Consider the following 22,200-nt stretch of genomic DNA (forward strand, 5'->3'; position numbering starts at 1 on the left):
CCGACGCAACGCTGGATCACTTTCCTCCGGCGGCTCCGCTTGGAGGGGCCCGCCTCCATGCCGAGGAGGGGCCTCTAACGAGACCGAGGGTCCGGCCGCATGGAGGGAGGGAGGGAGGGAGGGAGGGAGGGAGGGAGGGAGGGAGGGGAAAGAATGAACTCAGAGAAGGAGAAAGTAGCACAGAAAGACTAGACAGAGCAGGAGAGATATATAGGAAGAAAGTGAGAAACAAAGAGAGAAAGAAGGAAAGAGAGACAGAACGGCGGTAGCGTCGCTCTCGGTAAAGGTCAGCGCTGCAGGCGGGCCCAGTAAAAGCGTGTGCTGACGCGGTCCTCAGCGGGTTGACAGGAGCGTTGTCGGGGGAACCCATGTGAGGCGCAGGGGGGGGCGGGGGGCAGGGGGGGGGCTGATGGCCACCCGTTGGTTGTTTCAGAGCCGTTTTGCACACAGCACTTTTATTTCCTGATGCAGTCCGGGGGAGACGGGAGTGACCGGGCTGGTGTCAGCGGCGGCGGCGGCGTAATTAAAATGCGAGCCAGGGTTTAATCACCGGCGGGCCGTGGCGACAGCCTCCCTAATCGGTACAAGCGTGGAGGAGAAACAAGCAGGAGCGCGGCGCCCGACGACCCCAGCGGGGACGGCCCTCCGGTGCCTGGCGGGACTCCCGGGGACGCGGCGAGCGATGACAGGCGGGGGGGCGGTGGGGGGGGGGTCATGTGGTCAGCCTATGGGTGCGGGGGTGGCTGCATTGTCATAATACCACATGCGGCGGTAAGACCGTTACGAGCCACGACCGGTACTGCAGACGGACGTGACGCAGGCCCGGGGAACGTGCAGATGCGACGATCAACACCACCTGGTCTCAGAGCAAGAAAACACGAGGCCCGGACATCCAGGCCGGGGTTTGAGTCTGTTTACCGGTGACTCATGACATTCGTCCACGCTCTCCGGTTCTGTCAGCGGCCCGGCTCAGGCCCGTAGACCCCATGGATGAGTGTTCTCCAGGGGGGACGCGACATGCTGTGTCGTGGCCGCGTGTGGTGAGGCACTGCCAATGACACGCAATCTGTTCTCACAGTATATATATATATATATATATATATATATATATATATATATATATATATATATATATATATATTTATATGTATTTATACATAAGGAGATAATATAACACTGGAAGGCTGCATGAAGGAAAACTTCGACACAGAAAATTAAATATGAATATGATATGATTACATAAAAGTAAAAATATCCATGGAGGCAAGTAATAAGTAAAATATATATATATATATATAGCATATACTGGGGTTTGATCCCTCTAGTGTCTATAGTCTGCCTGCAGGCATCCTTCCATTAGCCATCGCTATCTGCCCCTCTAAGAATGAAAGAGAATGGACATTCAAACCTCTACCTGCTCTACAGTCAGGCCCAGACCTGGAGGTGACCAGGTTTATGAAATGAAACAGGAGGACATTTGCAGTTTGACGTTCCATATCCATCAAAAGATTATATTATTTCCAAAATAACAGAAGGGGACATATTAACATTTGGCCTACTCTTCTCATGGTAAATGTAGTACTGTAGTTAAAGACTGGGCGCTTCATGCCCGATGGTGCGTCATAGGTTCGGTAAACCAGCTGAACCCAAGCCAAAGTTGGTAACTTGAATAAGGAATCGTACCATATTGTATTGAGGCCCATTGTTCATGATCCTAAGGTCTTATTATGTTACTAAGTCGCTAGATAGGTCCACCTGTAGCGATAGATAGACCCATAGGATGGACACAAGACTAAGTACCAACCGTCTTAAAACGTGTATTCATCAGCAAGCTACAACCTTTTATCTTTTCAAATTCTGTTCATATTTAAAATAAATCTCATTCCATTTTAAAACAGGCACGTTGCAGGTGACAGACCCAACCGGGAAAGGCCATCAGAAATGGGGACTGTCTCTGGAACGTCTGGTCAGGTCACACACACACACACACACCTCAGAGAGGCCAGATGCTTGTGCGTACAGCTGGCCAACAGGCCGTGGTTCTAAGGGGCCTACACAGTGCCCGGACTCAAACCAACGGCCAACTGCCTTTATCCAACCCCTCCGTAGCTACTCGTCTGACCCGTTTGGCCGAAGAGTTGCTATGAAACACACTGCGAAGACTACTGCCAACGACACAGTAGCATGTGCGTTCTGCGCTGGCCCGAGATGCAGGCGCTAGTCTCGTGGCGCTTATCCGCCCCTCCCACAGACTGCGCTGATTCTCTGGTTGTGTGCTAGCAGCACACAACCAGAGAATCAGCGTAATCTGTGTCAGCGTCGGTGTGCTAGTGAATCAGCGTTAGTGTGCTAGCTGCACACAACCAATCAAGAGTATCCGATGGCTCAAATCCTCACCTGCCATAATTCTCAGACTGACTTTGAATGTTGAATCGGAACGGACACCGTCCGCATGTTTCCAAACGTTTCAAATGGCCAACGGTTGGCCGAGTGTGTAGCAGCCTTAAACGCTGGAGTTATGATATTGTGGCGGTTTGAGAGTAACCTTTCATTAATAAATAAAGACCATGATTGACGTGTGTGAGTGTGTGACATGCATAATTTGTGTTTGTGTGTGTGTGTGTGTGTGTGAGGGAGAGTGTGTGTGTGTGTGTGTGTGTGTGTGTGTGTGTGTGTGTGTGTGTGTGTGTGTGTGTGTGTGTGTGTGTGTGTGTGTGTGTGTGTGTGTGTGTGTGTGTGTGTGTGTCTGACCTGAGTTGACGAGCTCTTGTTCCATGACTCCACATCCCAGAACCTCCAGCCAGTCGCCACGGAAACGCACCTCCATCTCAAAGGAGGGATGTGTGAAGGGAAAGTAGCAGTCCACCCATCTCACCTCCAGATCTGAGAGGAGGAGGAGGAGAATACAGGGAAAGAAAGAGGAGGCGAGGAGAGAACAGAACACATTAAAGAGGAAGGAGGTGAAGATTAGACGAAAGACAAGTCAGGCAACAACTTAAGTTAATGTTGAACCTTTAATACACCGGGTTGGTCTCATGGAGATTCAACATCTCTTTGACATGAGAGACCTGGCCGAAACACGAGCAGCATATACTGCTATACAATAAAATGCAATAAAACAACACACATACAACACCACATAAGAAACACTAATTTAATCCAAAACATTATCACACAATAGAGGAGAGCAGAGCAATAAGAAAAAGCTTAAATGCAAAGCTCCATCATCAAAAGAACAATTAACAAACCAACCATCCAACCAACCCACCTGAACCAACCCATCAACCCACCTGAACCAACCCATCAACCCACCGGCCCATTGACCCACCGGCCCATTGACCCACTGGCCCACCCACCCACCAGACCACCAGCCAAACCCAGCAGCAGCTGTGCTCACCTTTCCCAAACAGACTGGTGACGAGCCGCTTCAGGGTGCTCTTCAGGTTGTGCTCCACCAGCTTCACGGCCTCCAGCGTGTGGCACTGCTGCTTCTGAGCCGTGCGTCTGCCGCCCGCCTCAAACAGAGACAGGTCCTCGCCGTTCTCCACCCGCGAGAACAGCTGTGGAATGAAACGCACAGCGGCGTGTGACCGCCTTGTTAATTAACATGTGACATGCTAGCAAGTTGGTCCTTAACATGTGGTGATATGCTACCATGAAGTTTATAAACGTGAGATGACGTGGTAGCATGTTGTTGTTTCCTAACATGAGGTGACGTGCTAGCATATTGTTTATTAACATTAGTTTACGGGCTAGCATATTGTTTATTAACATGAGGTGATGTGCTAGCATGTTTTTTATTAACAGGAGGTGAAGGGCTATCACATTGTTTATTAACATGAGTTGACCTGCTAGCAAATTGTTTATTAACATGATGTTGTTTATTAGCATGTGAGGAAATGCTAGCATTTTGTTTATTAACATGAGGATATGCTAGCATGTTGTTTATTAACATGAGGTGACTTGCTAGCTTTTTGGTCCTTAACACGAGTTGACATGTTACCATTTTGGTCAACAATATGGTGTTTATATTTTTACAGCCCTCATTCCCGCTGAAACAACGACAGCAACAATGTTTGTATCGGGTCTACCAATCAGTCAATCTGTGTTATTTGATTATAGCAACCTGAGGATTGATTACCCAATTTAATAAATAGTACTTGAAATCTGTTCAAGTAGTACTGCGTACTACTGTGTGAAAGATAAAGTACAAAACCAACATGGTGCCGTTATTATACTGCAATCTGGTTTGCAGTAAAAAAGATTTTTAGGGAAAGCCTTGGGCTATGATCGTGAAATTCTGAATAAAAAAGGTCAACATTTAAAGAGCATGACAGCAGGTTGGCTCCAAGACATCGATTGAGTCCTAGCACTGGGCTTGTGAGACCAGGCAGATCTGCAAGTTGAGTATCTGGATGGTCTCCCAGGGCTAGTGTACCGCATTGGAGGTAAACCTTGATGCACCAGCGTATCTCGAATGACAACACTTGGGTTGTCATTGATGCTTGTTTCATGCCTTATCGTATTAATGTTCTCTTTGCCGGATGGGAAAAAAACAAAAAAACATTGGAAAGTCTCCTGTTGCAAATATTTTGTTTTTTGGAAAATAATGAAGGTAAAAGCATGGAAATGTCAACACAACATCAAACATCAACACGCTCCAACCTCATGATTAGTGAACAGCCGAACGCCCTCCATCTGATGGAAGACGGGATAATGAGTGGCATCGATCTCGTCCCGCCTGTATACATCTCCAGCCAATAGGAACCTATCCAGGCCCGACCTCACTAGCTCCCTCTGGTGGGCAGATGTGTGTGCACGGAGCATCGTAGTCCTGGAGGTGAAAAGTAAGAAATATAAATATAATATATATACACTCATATGTACATTATCGCAATATTAATACCTTACGATGTTGGGCTAGCTAAAATAAAAAGGGACATTAATCGAGTTACACATTAATGAATTAAATAAAAAAGAAGTAGAAATTAAACTTCTGGTGTCTGGTTAACGGCAGTCGGTCAGAAGCACACCTGTTCAGGAAGTAGTTGTCGCCTCTTTTCCTGCTGGGGTGATCAGCTGGGATCAGAAGGCTGTCAATCAAACAGATGAGTCAGAAATGAAGCCATTTTTCAGAAGATTCAACATCCTTATATTCAATAAGCAGGATTGTTCAAGTCTATGCACTGACACTCACAGTTCAGAAATAACAGTTAAATCACACATTTAGGTGAAAACGAACCATGTTTCGTTCCCGCTGAACCATCGCTCAGAGCATTCGGGAGCGGTGGAACGTACTCACCTGTCAAAGTTCTGCTCGGTGGTAACAACAGGACTCAGGTTGTCATGGACCGAGAACAAGGGGTTCCCACGACCGGTATAGGCGCTGCGGAAGAGATGGACAGTGGCGGACAGGAGCTTAATTGGGATTGAATATTGATATGTGCAGGCATCGTGTGTCCGATACTGTCACTTGTAATTTGTATAGCACATATAAAGACAGTCTATCTCTGATTGGATATCCCCATTTGCTGGAGCCTTGGTCCCAGCAGCATCGGCGGGAATCAAACCCCTGAACCTGGCCCTGTTAATGCCATGCTCTGCCAGGGGCTGAGATTACGCCCCTCAGCACTGCAAATACAATCAGCATCAACGCATGATTTATTAAGGACTGCTGGAATGTTTGGCTGATGAATCATTCAGCAACAGTTTGCTAACAAACAGGGCTGTTCACACGATGGATTTGGACCTTTCTTGGCAGACGATTTCCGCACTGCCAAATCGAACCCTCTGTAACGCTGACCCACCCATAGAAATGGTCTTTGATCCTCTCCTTGATGAGCCAGAGAGGATGATGGGATTGATTGTGGAGATTCCTTCCAACTTTGGCCAGGATCTTGGGTGTAATATTGGTGACGTCATCGCGGGGGTAGGTGTGGCCTAGGACCTCCACAGAGTCTTGACCAATCACAGGCTGGGCAGCAGAGCTGCCGTTGCTAAAATGGCGACACAGGAGGGTGTGGCTGTGTGTTGGCAGGATGCCATTGGCTGAAAGTTTGAATGAGCGTCGATGGGCCACATGACGGGGGGAGGAGTGCAGGAAGGGGAGGAGCCACGGTAGGGTCCGGGTCTGTATTCCCATCGCTAGTGGCCCATGGAGCTGCAAATAAAAGAGAGGGAAAAAAATTGATGGTTTGTTGTAGCGTTTATGAATCGTTAAACAAATAAACCACAATTGCTTTTGTTGTTCACAGCGCTGGGCAAATGCAGTGACTTATCATTATTGTTATTATTGACAATGTTTCCCATATTTGTGTGGGCATAATCCATAAGGTTAGAATTGGAGTGAGACTAATTTTGTGTTATGAAAACATTGTAAACTACAAAAGTGATAATCAGAAGGGTCAGATTTGTTCAACGTTTGTTAAACAATCTGAAGTCCCTCTTGAGATCCGAGCCCCTGATCTCAGTGGGAGTGGGCGGTTACCATGGGGACAAGAACACCATACCCCAGTGGTCCGACGCCAACCGACAGGATGAACCCCGACATACGAAAGAGATACATTACACCAAAACAAAACAACGATTAAACAAGCTGCCACACCCCCCCCCCCCCCCCCAGGCCCCCCTTTCTTTGCCAGGTCAATGCATGCAAATGAGCTGCGGGACGCCAGAACCACAAATCATCAGGGCGCCAGCGCGCGGCGCAGCAAGACGGGGGCCGAGGACAGGGAGTCGCGGTCGGACGTTAATCAGAGCTGTCAGCTGCAGTGACATCAGCCCCTCACTGGAGGTGAGCTGAGGGGAGAGCCACTGGCACCGCCCAGCAGCAGCGCTCTCTCACACACACACACACACACACACACACACACACACACACACACTAACACACTTTCGCAAACACTTTCACACGTGTGAAAGTAAGGTTGATATAAGCCAAAGAGTTTCAGACAGTCTTCTTTGCACATTTTTTTCTTGACTTTAGGATTGAATGTTGTGGCTCAGCTATACATTTTTCTGTATTACATGGTTCAGAACTGAGATGGACTCCATTGTGCAATCACCGCTGGGGGGCCGTCTTCAACACAATTGGCCCAGTCACACATATTTTGCAATTTTGGCATGCTGGACTCAATTCTGCTTGCAATTCATATTTTCGCATGGGGAAGAGTTGGTCCCTGGTGTGCGCAAGGCAAAGGTAAAGTCATTTAATAACCACTTCTTTGTCAGTCAGTCAGTCTATTTGCTGTCCGCTCTCTCATCTGTTTCATCTCTTAACCATCCTTCCATTTCTATTGTTTCGCTGTCTCCTAATTTCCTACGTTTTAAGTCCTTGGAGCCTTCCGTCAGTTTGCTTTTCATCTGATTCCTTTAGGCCTTAGGAGACTAGGAGCTTGGAGGGGGTGGGGTGGGGAGAAGAAGAGAACTTGCCTTTTATCAGTTCACCTCAAATCTTTGTCCTTTCGCAGACACACAGGCACGCACACGCACACACTCGCACAGACGCTAAGGCCCTTAAGTTACGCAGATAGAACGCACACACACACACGTGCATACACACACACACCCAAACACACACACACACACACACACACACACACAAACAAGATCCTCTATCCAAGACAAGAGGTGTTGCATTGCAGTGGCATTGCAGTAAAATGGATTATTGTTCCGAGATCCATAAAACTTTTACATCTGCCTTTACACTGCTATTGTATTATACTGCCTTTGTGCAGTATGATACAATACTTAGTGAATCCATAAAGGCATGCACACATGATCGTACGCGTTCATAAAGACCAGTGTTCACACAGGCACACACACAGTGTGCAGTTAGCGCACTAACTAGGGGTCTACCAGTGACAGCACAAAGTTCAAAATGAGCACTACACCAATTCTGGTGGATTATTACAAATGCCAAAACACGAAATGTAATATTTATACAGTGCGAGCGATGCCTCCCACATGTGGGTCCTGTGTGTGTGTGTGTGTGTGTGTGTGTGTGTGTGTGTGTGTGTGTGTGTGTGTGTGTGTGTGTGTGTGTGTGTGTGTAAACAAACAAGCGGTGTTGTCGTGGTATTAGCCCGCCATGACATAAAGTGCTGTTGGTTTCCAAAGGCATCCAAGGACAAACATTCTACAGCCCTCCAAATCGCTGGCTGCGTATAGCAAACACTGCGAGCTCCAGGCAAAGTGATACCTTCGTCCCAGGTCACAGCAGCCAAATATCTGTATTCTGTTCAACTAAAAAAACAAAAGGTGTAGATAATTTCCACATGGTGGCCGGGAAATATGATGCCGCAAAACAGAGTGTTTGCCAAGGTCAACACAGTTTTAGGAGGTGGTATATATCACATATGTGTGGGTGCCAGTGTTGTGCAAGTGCATGCTGACACATACACAAACACCTACACGCACATATGCCTGTGCAAGAGTGCACGCAAACACACACACACACACAAACACGTATACATTAACACACACACCAAGAGTGGCTTGAGGGAGGGGGATTCATTCATCCTCTAAAAATGACATTCAGATGGAGAGAGGTGATAAATTACTTACTGCAGAGAAATAGAGAGAGGGAGAGAGAGAGAGATAGAGGGAGAGACAGAGCCAGAGATATGGGGAGAGAGAGAGAGAGAGAGAGAGAGAGAGAGAGAGAGAGAGAGAGAGAGAGAGAGAGAGAGAGAGAGAGAGAGAGAGAGAGGCAGAGAGAATGAGGGAGAGAGGAGAATGTGTGTGTGTGTGTGTGTGTGTGAGAGACAGAGAGTGAGGAAGAGAAACAAAGGAAAGGCTAGAGGAAATATATCTGTCGGAGCGAGAGAGAGAGAGAGAGAGAGAGAGAGAGAGAGAGAGAGAGAGAGAGAGAGAGAGAGAGAGAGAGAGAGAGAGAGAGAGAGAGAGAGAGAGAGAGAGAGAGAGAGAGAGAGAGAGAGAGAGAGAGAGAGAGAGAGAGAGAGAGAGAGAGAGAGAGAGAGAGAGAGAGAGAGAGAGGTAATGAACATATGAGGACATAAAGTCATAATATCAACGATGTCATCAAATTGTCAGCTGGAGAACCAACTTGTCAAACAAAGAAGGTAATTGACGCCTCAACATTCCCGGTTCCTGAAACAGGAGTACCGATGTGTCAAAATGTTGAGACTTTCATGTTGTGTTTTTCTTTCTTCATTAAAACAGTGGCTTCAGGCCTGAAGAAAGCGGCATTATTTATGCTTGGCGAGTGTGCAGTGATGTATGTGCGTGTGTGTGCGCGTGTCTGCGTGAGTGTGTGCGTGTGTGAGTCCCAGACTTGTAGCTGTGATTAAGGGCTGCGGGAATAAAGTGAAATTGACAGTTGATGAAATGAACCCGGCCCCCCCTCCCCTTTGCAGGTATCCCATAATTGCAGAGTCATCTGCAGGGGTTCTCGGATGACTCAGCAGTGGTCAGTGGGGGGGGGGGGGGGGGGGGGGGGGATATGGGCTTTCTCTGCAACGCCATTTTGTGATGCGTGGTCAAACGGAGGGGCGGCAAGCAGCGCAGGGCGCTAATGGAAGGATGGCCGTTGCAGGAAGAGAGGCATGACCAGGAAGGAGTCATAGAAGATGTCCCTTGCTCCTCACCCCAAGGAGGCCACGCCCCTCTTCCAGCCCCCGGGCCGAGCAACAAGCAGATTGCGGCCATTTAGTTTTTTTGTGTGTTTTTATTATTCAGTGGTTTTCGCAGATGCGAAAACCAAAGGAAATGCATACATTTACTCTTGGTCGTTATTAGTTTAAATTATTTATGTATTTTTCCAAATAAATGCCATGAATGAGCTAGTTTGAATGAGGCTTCTTGCTCAGTGATGCCTACAGGTAGACGTGGGGTGAACGCAGGGCCACATGGCTGTCAGACCGCCTGACCACTGACTACACTCTCCTGGCGGCTTTTGACCCACTTTAAGATCATAAAATACAATCTTAATATGGGCTTCTAATTACGGGGGCAAACTTGGTTCACTTTTTCCAGGAATCAACTGTGTGCATCCAGTGATCAAAATGACTTTATGTGTGGGAGAATTGTTCTAAATCCTAGAAGGACTATAACCATTATCTTGCACTATTTGCTATATGAATAAGATAAGCATAGAAAAACAGTCTTTGGTTAGTCTCCTCCAGAGAATCTTGCTTCTTAGAAAGATCATTCTACGTTCTGTACCCACATAATGTACTAATACTCCTTATATTATATTATATAACTCTACGAGGAGATCGAGACAACCTAATGGATAGAAAAAGTGTGAAAGGAATGGATAAGGTAGGGGAGGTTAGAGGATGAGGGGGACTGAGTGTTCTTTGATGGATAGCGAAGGCGAGGTCAAAGGATGAGGGGAACTGAATGACAGGTTTGCCACCAATACACGGCAAACCATGTTGTGCTTGAAGGCCGTGAAGATAACGGAAACAACGGAAGTGGGTTGAAGTTGAACTCATGTATGGGAATCGTTTGATCACAGCCCGGGCTTGGGGCTTGTGGGAGGAATCACAGAGCGAGACAATAAAAACTGTTTGCCGAAGCTGGAAAAGCAGTAGTTCTGCGGACCAGCTCGGCTTCTGTAGCACTTTATTAAAGTTCTAAATAAAAGGTCTTAAACTTTATTCAGCAGTTTCCTGATCTCTTTCCTTGTTAAAGTTTAAGTGTTGTACTTTCCAAACCATAATCACACTGGGACACTCATGTTTTATGAATTAATTTTTGCCAAGACACAAATTGTTAAGTATATATATTATTCCATGTAAAAATTGCCCCTACCAATATCCTTCCATCAACAACTAAATCCTTCATACAGACGCATCCCTCAGCCCCCCTGAAAGAGGGGGAACGCTTCCCTTTATTGACCTCAACTATAAGGCTGTCTTTTTGCCGTGGGTTTTCTAATGCTGTGCATGTCTGAAGAGTTACGGCCGACATGGGGCAGCGGTGGGTGGCAGCGAGTGCTTTTATTGTCAGACAGATTGTGAATGCTGACATATGAGGCCCTGGGAGCCTGGTGATGGAAGGCCTAACCAGCCTTAAGCTGGGCAGCAGAGCACACAGAGCCAGCTCTGGGTCAGGCCCAGTAGGACCAGGGAACGAGGGCCGCTCCAGCAGACTGGGCCCACCTAGCCTCACCAAAGGGTCCTGAGATTTCCGTTTTTGTTTTGCAATTACTACCAGCCTGGCATTGGTTAGGCAGTTATTGATGTCTGTAATGTGGCCGCACCAAAACCGGAGGAAAACTTATCAGTTGATTGAATCTAGAATGTTATATTTCTTGATTGAATTAATCAGCAAAAATATATGTATTATTCTGCATATTGTTTATCCATTGTCAGGGAAACATCTGCTTGATAGTTAGATTTGACTTCATATTGATCAGGAGTGTTAAAAGGCAGAGGTGGCCCGTTACTGAAAAAGAACCCAAACCCTTGGAACGTTATTGACCAATCAGGATCATGTATTGAACAATGCTGTAGTGCGACGCATGATAATGATAACCACGACCCATTCAAACTTTTAAAAAGGGAGAAGGGCTAACACGCCAGCCCTTTGTGACGATGTTGGCAAAAAGCTTGTCCCACCCCACGGGTGTTGCTTCTGTGCGCCACAGAAGCAAGCAAAACTCGTGATACCGTGATATTTACATCATGAACTGTATATACATATAATGAACTGTTCAGCCCATCATAGTTGTGGGCAGGAGCTGAAGAGGATCCGTCTGCCAATCCATACACCCTACCAACATGTTTATTATCTTACATGTTACAGCAAGAGAAACCCAAAGCCAATTAGATCAGTCCTGGCCTGCTATGGCTGGTAGCACAACTAACAACCTCAGCAGCTGTTGTGGACATCTCAACATGACAGGTCCCGGGCCTGTGTCGACCCTTTTGTCCAGTTGCTTAACCAAGGTTGTATCCACCCACGGTCCTCCACCACTGCCCACTCTGCCTGTCAATTACACAACCGTGCTGGCCAGGCCAGACGAGCCCGGAGGAGAAGACCATCAGCCACAGATGGGTTCCGCCACACCAATATTGTCAGCAGCATCACACTTCTTAGCTTTAAACAACCAAAAATATACGTAATATGACTCTGCTGCGAGCATGACTAGCGCTACGTGCTCACGCATAGCGTGCTCACGCATAGCGCGAGCACGTCTCGTAATCAGGTAATGTAATCAGGGGTCTCTCTCTCTCTCTCTCTCTCTCTCTCTCTCTCTCTCTCTCTCTCTCTCTCTCTCTCTCTCTCTCTCTCTCTCTCTCTCTCTCTCTCTCTCTCTCTCTCTCTCTCTCTCTCTCTCTCTCTCTCTCTCTCTCTCTCTCTCTCATAGGGACACAGAGACACCGTGGTCGGTTTAAGTTCTCAGAGTAGCATGTCAGCCTCTTGCACACCGTGGGCGCCTCTGGAAGCCAGGGCGCAGCGAGCATCAGATCATAGCCTGCACGCACGCACAGGGATGTACCGCTAATGTAATGCTCAAACACCAAACGCAGAGAGGGCCTTGTAATACCCAGGGATACATGTGCATGAGGAGCCAGGAGCTGAGGGGCGAGGGGAATCACAGAGAGGGCCGTACAGGAGAGGAGGATGAGGAGGAAGAGGAGGGGAGGGGAGGAGAAGAAGGATATGAGAATTTCAGAGAGGAGAGGATGAGAACAGAGGTACGAAGAGAGAAGTACAGGGGAAAGACGGCAGCAAAACAAAAGGAAATTGGAGAGAGGAAGAGCAAGAGGATTGCTGTCTGATTAGTATACAGTAGGAGCGAAAGAGGCTGAGGGAGAACGAGGGAGTGAGAGGGAACCTGGGAGGGAGAGGGGTAGAGGGACTGGCGAGAGAGATAGACGTGGGGAGAGAGAGAGAGAGAGATAGACGTGGTGAGAGAGCGATAGAGAGAGAGAGGGAGAGAGACGGATGACATTACGAAGGGGGAGGTTTTTATGGAGGCCGCATAAGTGCGGAGACTGCAGCTCTCTGTGCCTCCCCGCTTCACACAGATTCAATTTGTTTTCCTTCACTGTATGTCACTATGGCACCTCATCAAACACACGTGGTTAGCACACACACACACACACACACAGGCAATAACTTAGTCACACATGCACACCCAGACCACATTCATAAAATATGTATATATGCATGCCTCGTCTGCCCACATGCACATGGGCACATGCACACAAACACCGAACACACACACACACGCAACACAGATGTGCAAGCTCTTCCACACATTGTCGATTGCATATATTTTTTCTGTGAGAAGGCTCTCTCTCCCTCTCTCTGCCCTTCTCCATCCATCTATCTTTCACTCACACACACACACACACACACACACACACACACACACACACACACACACACACACACACACACACACACACACACACACACACACACACACACACACACACACACACACACACACACACACACACACACAGATTTGGAGTATCAGAGTCATTGGCCGACTTTGCTTACAAACACATGAGGAACTGGATCCCACTTAAAGACAATTAGTGTCTTTAAGTGGGATCTTACTTACTGGATGGTTTAAATTACATCTAGTCAAAACCCATTCCTACCACCCACTCAATCATCTTTCTGTTTATAGCAGAGGTGCATCGATACGCACTTGCCGTGTGTGTGTGCGCGTGATCCAGGATAGCACAAGATATGCATATTCCATCCCGCATATAGCTCTCCTCGTCATAAATAGCAAGGTGTGCCTCAGTTGGGCAGGCCCACCGGCACACACCGGTATTTCTGGGAGAAGACTCGTCACAGACACCTACACACACACCCACACGGTTGTCACTTTGAACAAGTAATTTATTCCAGTACATCCCTACCGGTGTCTAGCGGTGTGCAAAACTTAAAAAGAGGTTTGTTAATTCATTCTTTCACTTTTCTCAGGCCACTCCCCCCTCCCCCCCACCCTCCTCTGTTCTTAAGAAAGGCAGCTGTGAAGGACGCCACTGCGGCGGTTCTTTATAGTCCAACACACCAAAGAGCCCCGGGTGCCGGCAGCCCTGCGCTCGGTTTTGAACACGCTGGGAATTATGGGTCCGCTTATTGACCCGTAACAAGTCCTCCCACCGGAGGGACGGCTGGGGCTGATCTGGAATCAATCACTGTCGGTGGTCTCGGGTTTTTTTGGTTTCCTCTAGCCCCATCCTTTGAAAACACGCTCCATTTTTTTGCAGACCAACAGGAAACATAAAAAAGTACTTGTAGGCACATGAGGCGCGCACACACACACGCACACGCACACACGCACACACACACGCACACAGACACACACACACACACCTGAGCCCTGGCCTAATCCCCGCTCTCCAACCGGTTCGGAGGACCCCGATGTGCTCACACATGCGCTACGCGTGGGCGCACAGGTGCATCCTGGGCCGCTAACGAGCCAAAGAACAACAGACGAAGAAGAAGCTACTGTGCAGGATTTGAACACGCATCAATAGCTTTAAATGGTGAATTTATGAACAAGGGTTGTAATTTAACTTCAAAAGGACACCTTCCCCGATCCTCGCCATTACGTAGAACAGCCTGTGGGCTACTTTCTATCATATTTGAATGGAGATAGTCAGGAAAAAGTGTCCTTTCATAACTTTTTAATTTGTAAATTTGATGTGATTTGTATCCATCGCGCCACTCCCATTGTCTGTTTATGGGTAATATTTATGCATAATATTAACTGACATTAGTTTATGTTTGTCATTTTCTCAACCCACAGAGCTCACAAGCTCTGAGAGCAACAGCTCGAGCAGGATGCAGTTCACTTAGTGGCTAAAGGGGCCAGTAATGAGAAGGAATTTCTGATTCTTACATCTAGTCCCTTTAAACATGGTGAACTCAAACAGTTGGTCAAATGTTTTACTTTCTACACAGAAATACAGCCAGCTCTTTCATAAACATACAGCATTGGACAGAAACCGATTAACAGAATAAATGAGGTGACTGCCGTTGGCAAAGGAGACGTTGAGAATGATAAGCCCATTCATGACTTCCTTCCCCTGTGCCTCTTGGCAAGGGCAATACTGTTCACCTGTCCACCTGCAACCACCTGTTACCACGGAAACACGCTGTTCAGAGGGCGTGTGTCCTACTGACATCACTCACACACACACACGCACGCACGCACACACACCCACACACCTCTATCCTGAAGTCTGCAGCAAAGTCCGAAATCCTTTGCTAATGATGTATTTACCATTTTATTTGTTAACAATTTAGTTAGGGGTTGGTATCTTGCTCAAGGATGTTTACAGGGTAAGCTGTGGGCATAAGGGATCAGACCCAGTACAACCTTGCTGGAACTGGGAATGGAATATCCTAATAATGCACCTATTCTAATTCAAAATGTATTTTTCCATTTTAGCAAGTGCAAGTATAAATGTGGACGTTTGTGCATATGGATTGTTTAGGTCCTGGTGGAGTTATCTTCATATTTGTGGAGTGTGTGTGGTTGTGTGGGAGTTGGAATCTTGGCAGTGTTGGGAGTAAACGTATGCTGGGGGAGAGACAAAAAGAACACAAGTTGGAGATTAAAAGTACACGTGCAAACACACATACTTGTTTACCAAAATACATCTATGCTGCCACCCATCCACCCACACCACAAACAAACACACTCATCGACCATTATATACATACACATACAGAGTTGCCGACCACACACACACACACACACACACACACACACACACACACACACACACACACACACACACACACACACACACACACACACACACACACACACACACACACACACACACACACACACACACACACACACACACACACATTAATGGATTTATTTCCACATTAATGCAAATTATTATGCAGGACATAAATATTACTTGTTGCAAACAAATGGAATAAGCAGCAGGAAAAGTAACACACACACACAGACAAACACACACAGGTGGCTGACTCGCATTTAAATTATGAATTATGAGACTTGCCTGAGCACGCAAGCTCATCTCAATGATGCTTTGGACAAACAAGAGATCTAGATTAACCAAATCATCAATTTAGGGCAGGAATGTATGTCCCAAAAACAAAGGAGGCCGTAATGTTCCTATCATCTATATGCAAATCATTTTACAATTGGAACCAAGTTTACATGAAACCGCTGAACAGAGCAAAGGTCACTGCACCTCTTTGAACTGAGTCTATCGAGGAGCACATACACAGCACACAACCAACAAGTGTGAATCATACCAATTATTATAGCCGTTTTAAGTAGGTCAATTGAAAATAAAATGTTTATATCAAATTTGAAAAAGACCTTGAAGAGGTATTTTCAAATTAGACCTATTTCTGAGGGAAGTAACGATTTCGCACTTCCCCTACCTCCTGCTCCGGTCTTCACTCTCTCTCCCTCTTCCTCTCCCACTCCATCTCTCCAACTCTCCCATGAGTCTCTCTCCTCTAAACCCACTTTTTATGACATGATGCGCGTGTAGCTGGTATGTCAGCACGATGCTGTTGGTGTGTCAGAGAGTCCAGCGTAACGACAGATCTCCCGACGCGGACTTCATCCTTGATGGTGAGGACGGGACCAGCACTGTCGCCATGGTAGCCACCACGGGTACCTCTAATAAGAAGGGAGTTGTCTTGCAGGGCTCCCTGGGGTTGGGGGGAGGGGGGTTGGCATGTAGTCACAATGATAGCAATTTGCCATGAGGGCAAAACCAATGGCTATAGGTTACACAACCCTTGATGGGCGGACAGCGACAGAAAGTCGGGGGGAGGGGGGGGGTTCAAAAAGTTAAAAGCACCTGCCGGCAATTGTAATGGTGAGCAAAATAATGCGGCGGTAATGGCCTGCATGACAATAGTGAATAATTGTGCAATAGACAAACTATGTTGAACACAACAGGCAGTGAAGTGAACAGGCAGAAGTCAACGCAGTGTGTCTGACGTGGATATATATATTATGGATGGACTGATTGAGGGATAGACGGGTGGTCACATGAATAGGTGGAGGGGAGAGAGGAGGGAGACAGGCTGGGAGAGGAAAGTGGGTGAAAAAGGGGAAGATAGAGAGACCGATAGAGAGTGAGAGAGTGAGACACAAAATGGGAGTGAGTGAGTGACTGAGTGAGTGAGAGAGAGAAGAAAGACATGATCAGAAAAACTAAAAGAATGAGCAAGAGGAAAAGATTGACAAAATAAATAACAGTTTGCTGTGTGGCAAAGTGGATCTACAAATCACTAGCTCAGTGTCTTGGGAGTAGGGCAGTAAACACTGCCAGAAGTGTTGTAGGGACTCACAGGGCGCGGGGGGTTTGTCCACCAAAGACATAAGAGAAAAACACTATTTCAGTTTCTGCCATATGAGTGTTCTCTTGGATAATATTTCACCAAAATACCAAAATAATCAAATAAATGAATCGAATCATCAGACTGATGGCATTTTTGTGATGACAAAAATATGTTGCTTGTATATATTCTGTATTATCAATTCTGTAATCACTGGGATTCGGTCTAACGGTTTCAGAGAAATGTGCCTTTGCCCTGGGCAAATCATTTTAATTTCAGTTCAACTCCCCATAAAGCTCAGCGCCTTATGACCATGGCTCAGATCCCTGATTAATCAGGTTTACAGACCTGATTAAAGTTAGCATGAGGCAGAACTTACAAGTAAGAAAGGGAACATTCTGATTCTGAACAAGGGGCTAACAATATAAACCGGTGTGTGTGTGTGTGTGTGTGTGTGTGTGTGTGTGTGTGTGTGTGTGTGTGTGTGTGTGTGTGTGTGTGTCTGTGTGTGTGTCTGTGTGTGCATGTGGCAGTTACTGCAATACTCCAGAGCTAACGGTAATACGAGTTCTGCAGCCTGCCACAAATTGGTCCAAATATCACATGGATGATTGAATCCCAGTCGACATGCAGAGTTAACTTATTTTTTCTAGTTCATTCGCCCATGTGCAGTCTGCATTCAGGACACTTACAACAGTGTTCAGGGACGCGTTTGCTGCTGGTTGTATTTTTTTAATAAGGCCCCCTGTTAGTAGTGCTTACTAAGCCCAGTAAACGGTGTCCATCCTGTGCAGCAGGGCTGGCAGTAGTAATGATGACAAAGCCATGGCGCCCAAAAGCGGTAGTAGGCAGCCATACCATCAGCTGTAGCCCCGTCAGAACTTGACAAAAATGCCCAAATGCAACTTCCTCGGTCAAAGTAGTGTGATACAGACCCCTAGACGTTAAACCGCACTGGATTTTTGGATGTTATAAAACCCATGAAACACAAATGTAAATGCACTGCTGGATTTTTATCAGTGGAAAAGACATGTGCTGTTTGATGCTGTTCTTCGACTGGATTAATTTAACGTAAATTAAGTTAATCCGATTGGCTGAAGATGTTGTCCTTTAACTGTTGTCCTTCAAATGCTTTAAAGGTGCAGTGTGAATAATTTAGCGGCATCTGGCGGAAGGGACTCGGTAGAAAGGTCTGTTTTTATCATGGTTGTGTTTTTCGTTACCTTAAAATGAACCCTTTATCTCAGGGAGCGGGTTCTTCTCCTTGGAGGCACCCATGCTGTACTGCCCGCCATGTTTCAACTGAAACACAGAACGGAACGGACTGCTCTGGAGAGAGCGCCTCTTAAAAATGCGTTTTGGGCTAAGAGTTATAGGAGTAAGGGGCGTGTTATCCCCATAGCTACGACCCATTTGTGATACTTCTTCTACTACCTTGTAGGAGCATTACAATGAGCGATGTTCCGAGCACACCCTGGCTTTCTTCTACAAGGGTCCGAGAAACGTAACCCTTTCTCGGACACCTATGTTCAAATCAACCAGTGGCCAGACGAAGCCCAGGACAAATGATCGCACACGTCTCGTGGGTGAACCCAGCCACCCCTCACAGAGCCTCTTCAGCCTACTGCCATCTGGGAGACGGTGCCGCAGCCTCCGTGCCGGCTCCACCAGACAGGGAAACTGTTTTTTTCCACCAGGCTGTTCGGAAGATCAACTCTCTGCCCTCTCTCCCTTCCACCGCCTCTGCCCCCACGAACTCTGGTCTCTGAAACCCCCTCCCATCTGCCCCCAAGATTCCCCAACATTTTACTTATTTTTTTACTTTATTTATCGATACCGTATTGTTTTGCTTACCTTGCACTATTCCAGACTATTTAGAATTAATTTATTGTAAATATCACTTATCTTATTTTACCACATTTTATCCTTTATACTTAATGCATCAAGGGTAAGAGACAAAGAAAATTTCAGTTATTCTATTTGTCTTTTTACATTTGTTGTAGTTGACAATAAATCTGACTTTGACTTTGAGACTTTATATTTTAAGTGTCCTAGAAGCTTAACCCTCTCTAGGATTATCTACGATGGAAAACAATCTCAACAAACAATCGCATTCAATGTAACAGGGCCTTAACTTCTAAACTATGAGCTGTAATTTAACTTACAGACTAACTAATTCATTACAATTCGTAATTCTATCAAGGAACGCGATGAGGGGGGATTCAGTTGGTGGAAATGTGCAACCTCACCACTAGATGCAACTAAATTGTACAAACTGACTGGACCTTTAAGGCAAAAGTCGAGAATCTCCTGAGAAAGGGACAGAAAGAAAGAGAAGGACTTAGTTTGGCCACTGGCACGGACCATTACGCATGTCACACTCAGGTCCAACACCAGGTGGGGCAGCTTTACGATTCGGCCAAATAGAGAAGTTAAAACTAAATGGTTTCCTCCAAAGTCTGCCAAGAGACATTTGTTACCATCCTGACATGAGATATAAAACATAATGCACACACACACACTCGCTGGTGCAGACACAAGCGTGTGCGTCCACACACACTTTCATTAAAGTCCTCTATTTTATTTGTGTAGCTTGTTATAGGAGGAGATTAGGCTTGCCGAATCAGATCCCCCATTTTATCACGTAGATGTAAAATGCCATCAAGCGTGTGTAGTAGATGGCTGGACTGACATTTCCAACTTCGGTTTTGCTGCCCCAATCATTTATTTTTTACTATATCTTTTCATTCCGTTTATTATTGCTTCAATTATCTTGCCATTTTTATTTCATTAATCTGTTTTATTTTTATGTGCAGCATTTTGCAAATCGAAAGGCGCTTTGAATATTGAAATATATAACTTATAACTCAACCTTTTGTGAGTGTAAAACAGTACTAATCTTCATCATGATTATCAACATTATTATTATTATATAATTTAACTATATTATTTATATATATATATATATATATATATATATATATATATATATATATATATATATATATATATATATATATATATATATATTAGTATGACTCATTTAAACTAATCTAAATATGGCAATATAAGTCCAGACTGGTTCTGGTGGCCAGGGGTGAGCCATAGGGATAAAGCTGTTTATTGATCCATCTGTGATGCTCAGCCGTCCATCAGTGGATTCCACTTGAACATTTCAACACACACCGACTAAAGCTGCGTCGCAAACGTCAACAAGACATGCCAATCAATGGTTGAATTAACTCTTCTCTTAACCCCATCTCTCTCTCTCTCTCAACGCACAAAATTTACATAGACATGAAAGTGTGCCTGCATGAATGTGCAGGCACACTTCTCTCACTCACACACACACACACACACACACACACACACACACACACACACACACACACACACACACACACACACACACACACACACACACACACACACACACACACACACACACACACACACACACACACACACAGCGGTGCCGTTGACCTTTCCACGCAAAGCCAGTAGGACATCAGCAAACAGGATATGCATGTGACCTTTCACACATCTACGACTAAAGTGTATGGCAAACATGCAAACCACACACACAAAATGCTCAATGTGGTAAGTGATTGTTCTAAATCAGCATGGTTTAGCAAATGTGTGTAAGTGATATATGTGTATTCATGACTGTGCACGTGAGTCCTTTTAACACCTGTCACCTGACTCTCACCTGAGCTGTAGCATCCCAGGTCTGATGATATTTTCACTGCTGAGTGGTCTTGACCCCCAGCCAAGGTAATGCTGGTAAGGGGCTAGCTAAACATCCACTGTACAAAAATAGTCTTTCTGGTCATCTCAGTGGGGGTGCGGATGGTTGGCACCGTATTTAGGCGGGATATAAGGGGGATTGAATTACAGGATCCGACTAGTAGACAGTTGTGAGTATTTACTTATCACTGGTCTTCTCTTTAAAGCAATGTGGTAGCTGGCCCCGCGGCAGAGAGGATCATGGCGAACAGTCCCAGGACAACCACAGAAGAGAGTCTTGAAGCGGCATGGCCCATCGTTTATGTTTCATTTTCACTGATAACTTTGTGCCTCAGGCTGCGGATTGTAAAGCTTTACTAAGACTCCCGCCCACAGCGTACTTGGATACAATTATTTACTAGCAAAAAGTACATCTTCAGGACAGGCCTATCAACAGCTACTTAGTATGAGACCAACTGTATACAACAGGGGTCTCAATTTTGCGGTCCGGGGGCCAATTGAGGCCCGCGGGATGAATTATTGTGGCCCCCTACTTGACATCAAAGTTTATTGTTAGTGCGGCCCACGTGTTGTTGTCAAACGCACATTTTTGCTGAGACCAGATGTCCCGGTTTTGCCGGGACAGTCTCAATTTTGAGTTACGTTTCCTGAGTCCCGACAAAAGCCAAAGGACGCTAAAATGTCCCGGTTTCCACCAACCACTACGAAAGGTCCCCTGTTGTCAGCGATTACATAGCCAACGTGATCTAATTATAGCCCGATCATTAACTTACATTGGGTCAGTTGTGCTACTTTTTTGTGGAATACTTGATCTGGCCCAGCCTGACCCAGACTCTACCTCCAACGGCCCCCAGGTAGGTTGAGTTTTTTTTTAATCATCACTTATAAATAATTTAAAAGTGTTGCAAACAAGATGCACAGCTTCGGGACCGCTGTTCCGTTTCATCACGTCACTAACAAATCTAACCTTGCTAAAGGATTTATTTATTTTTCGCGCACAAGAGGGTATGATTCATTAGATATCACAGCTATTAAAAGGTAAAAACCAATTACTATGTAGCAAAGTCTATTCAACCTTCATGTAAAGTAAGGGAGACAGCTCACCCACTTTCATAGTTTATAACTGAAGACAATTTACAGTTCTGAATGTTTTCTGCATGTGTT

At 45.9% G+C, this 22,200-nt stretch overlaps 1 protein-coding gene across 3 annotated transcripts in view; it reads right to left on the reverse strand.

Annotated features, from left to right (window-relative positions):
* fars2 (phenylalanyl-tRNA synthetase 2, mitochondrial) overlaps positions 1 to 22,200 on the reverse strand; it is a 61,022-nt gene that overhangs the window by 36,063 nt on the left and 2,759 nt on the right. For all 3 annotated transcript variants that reach the window (XM_056584500.1, XM_056584502.1, XM_056584501.1), the window contains exons 2-7: positions 5,808 to 6,160; positions 5,303 to 5,386; positions 5,034 to 5,093; positions 4,666 to 4,834; positions 3,398 to 3,560; positions 2,752 to 2,883 (exon numbers count right to left, since the gene is read on the reverse strand). In XM_056584500.1, the coding sequence (XP_056440475.1) occupies positions 2,752 to 2,883; positions 3,398 to 3,560; positions 4,666 to 4,834; positions 5,034 to 5,093; positions 5,303 to 5,386; positions 5,808 to 6,160 (961 nt within the window). The remainder of the gene's footprint in view (positions 1 to 2,751; positions 2,884 to 3,397; positions 3,561 to 4,665; positions 4,835 to 5,033; positions 5,094 to 5,302; positions 5,387 to 5,807; positions 6,161 to 22,200) is intronic.

Source organism: Gadus chalcogrammus, chromosome 23, assembly GCF_026213295.1.
Source record: "Gadus chalcogrammus isolate NIFS_2021 chromosome 23, NIFS_Gcha_1.0, whole genome shotgun sequence".
NCBI lineage: Eukaryota > Metazoa > Chordata > Actinopteri > Gadiformes > Gadidae > Gadus > Gadus chalcogrammus.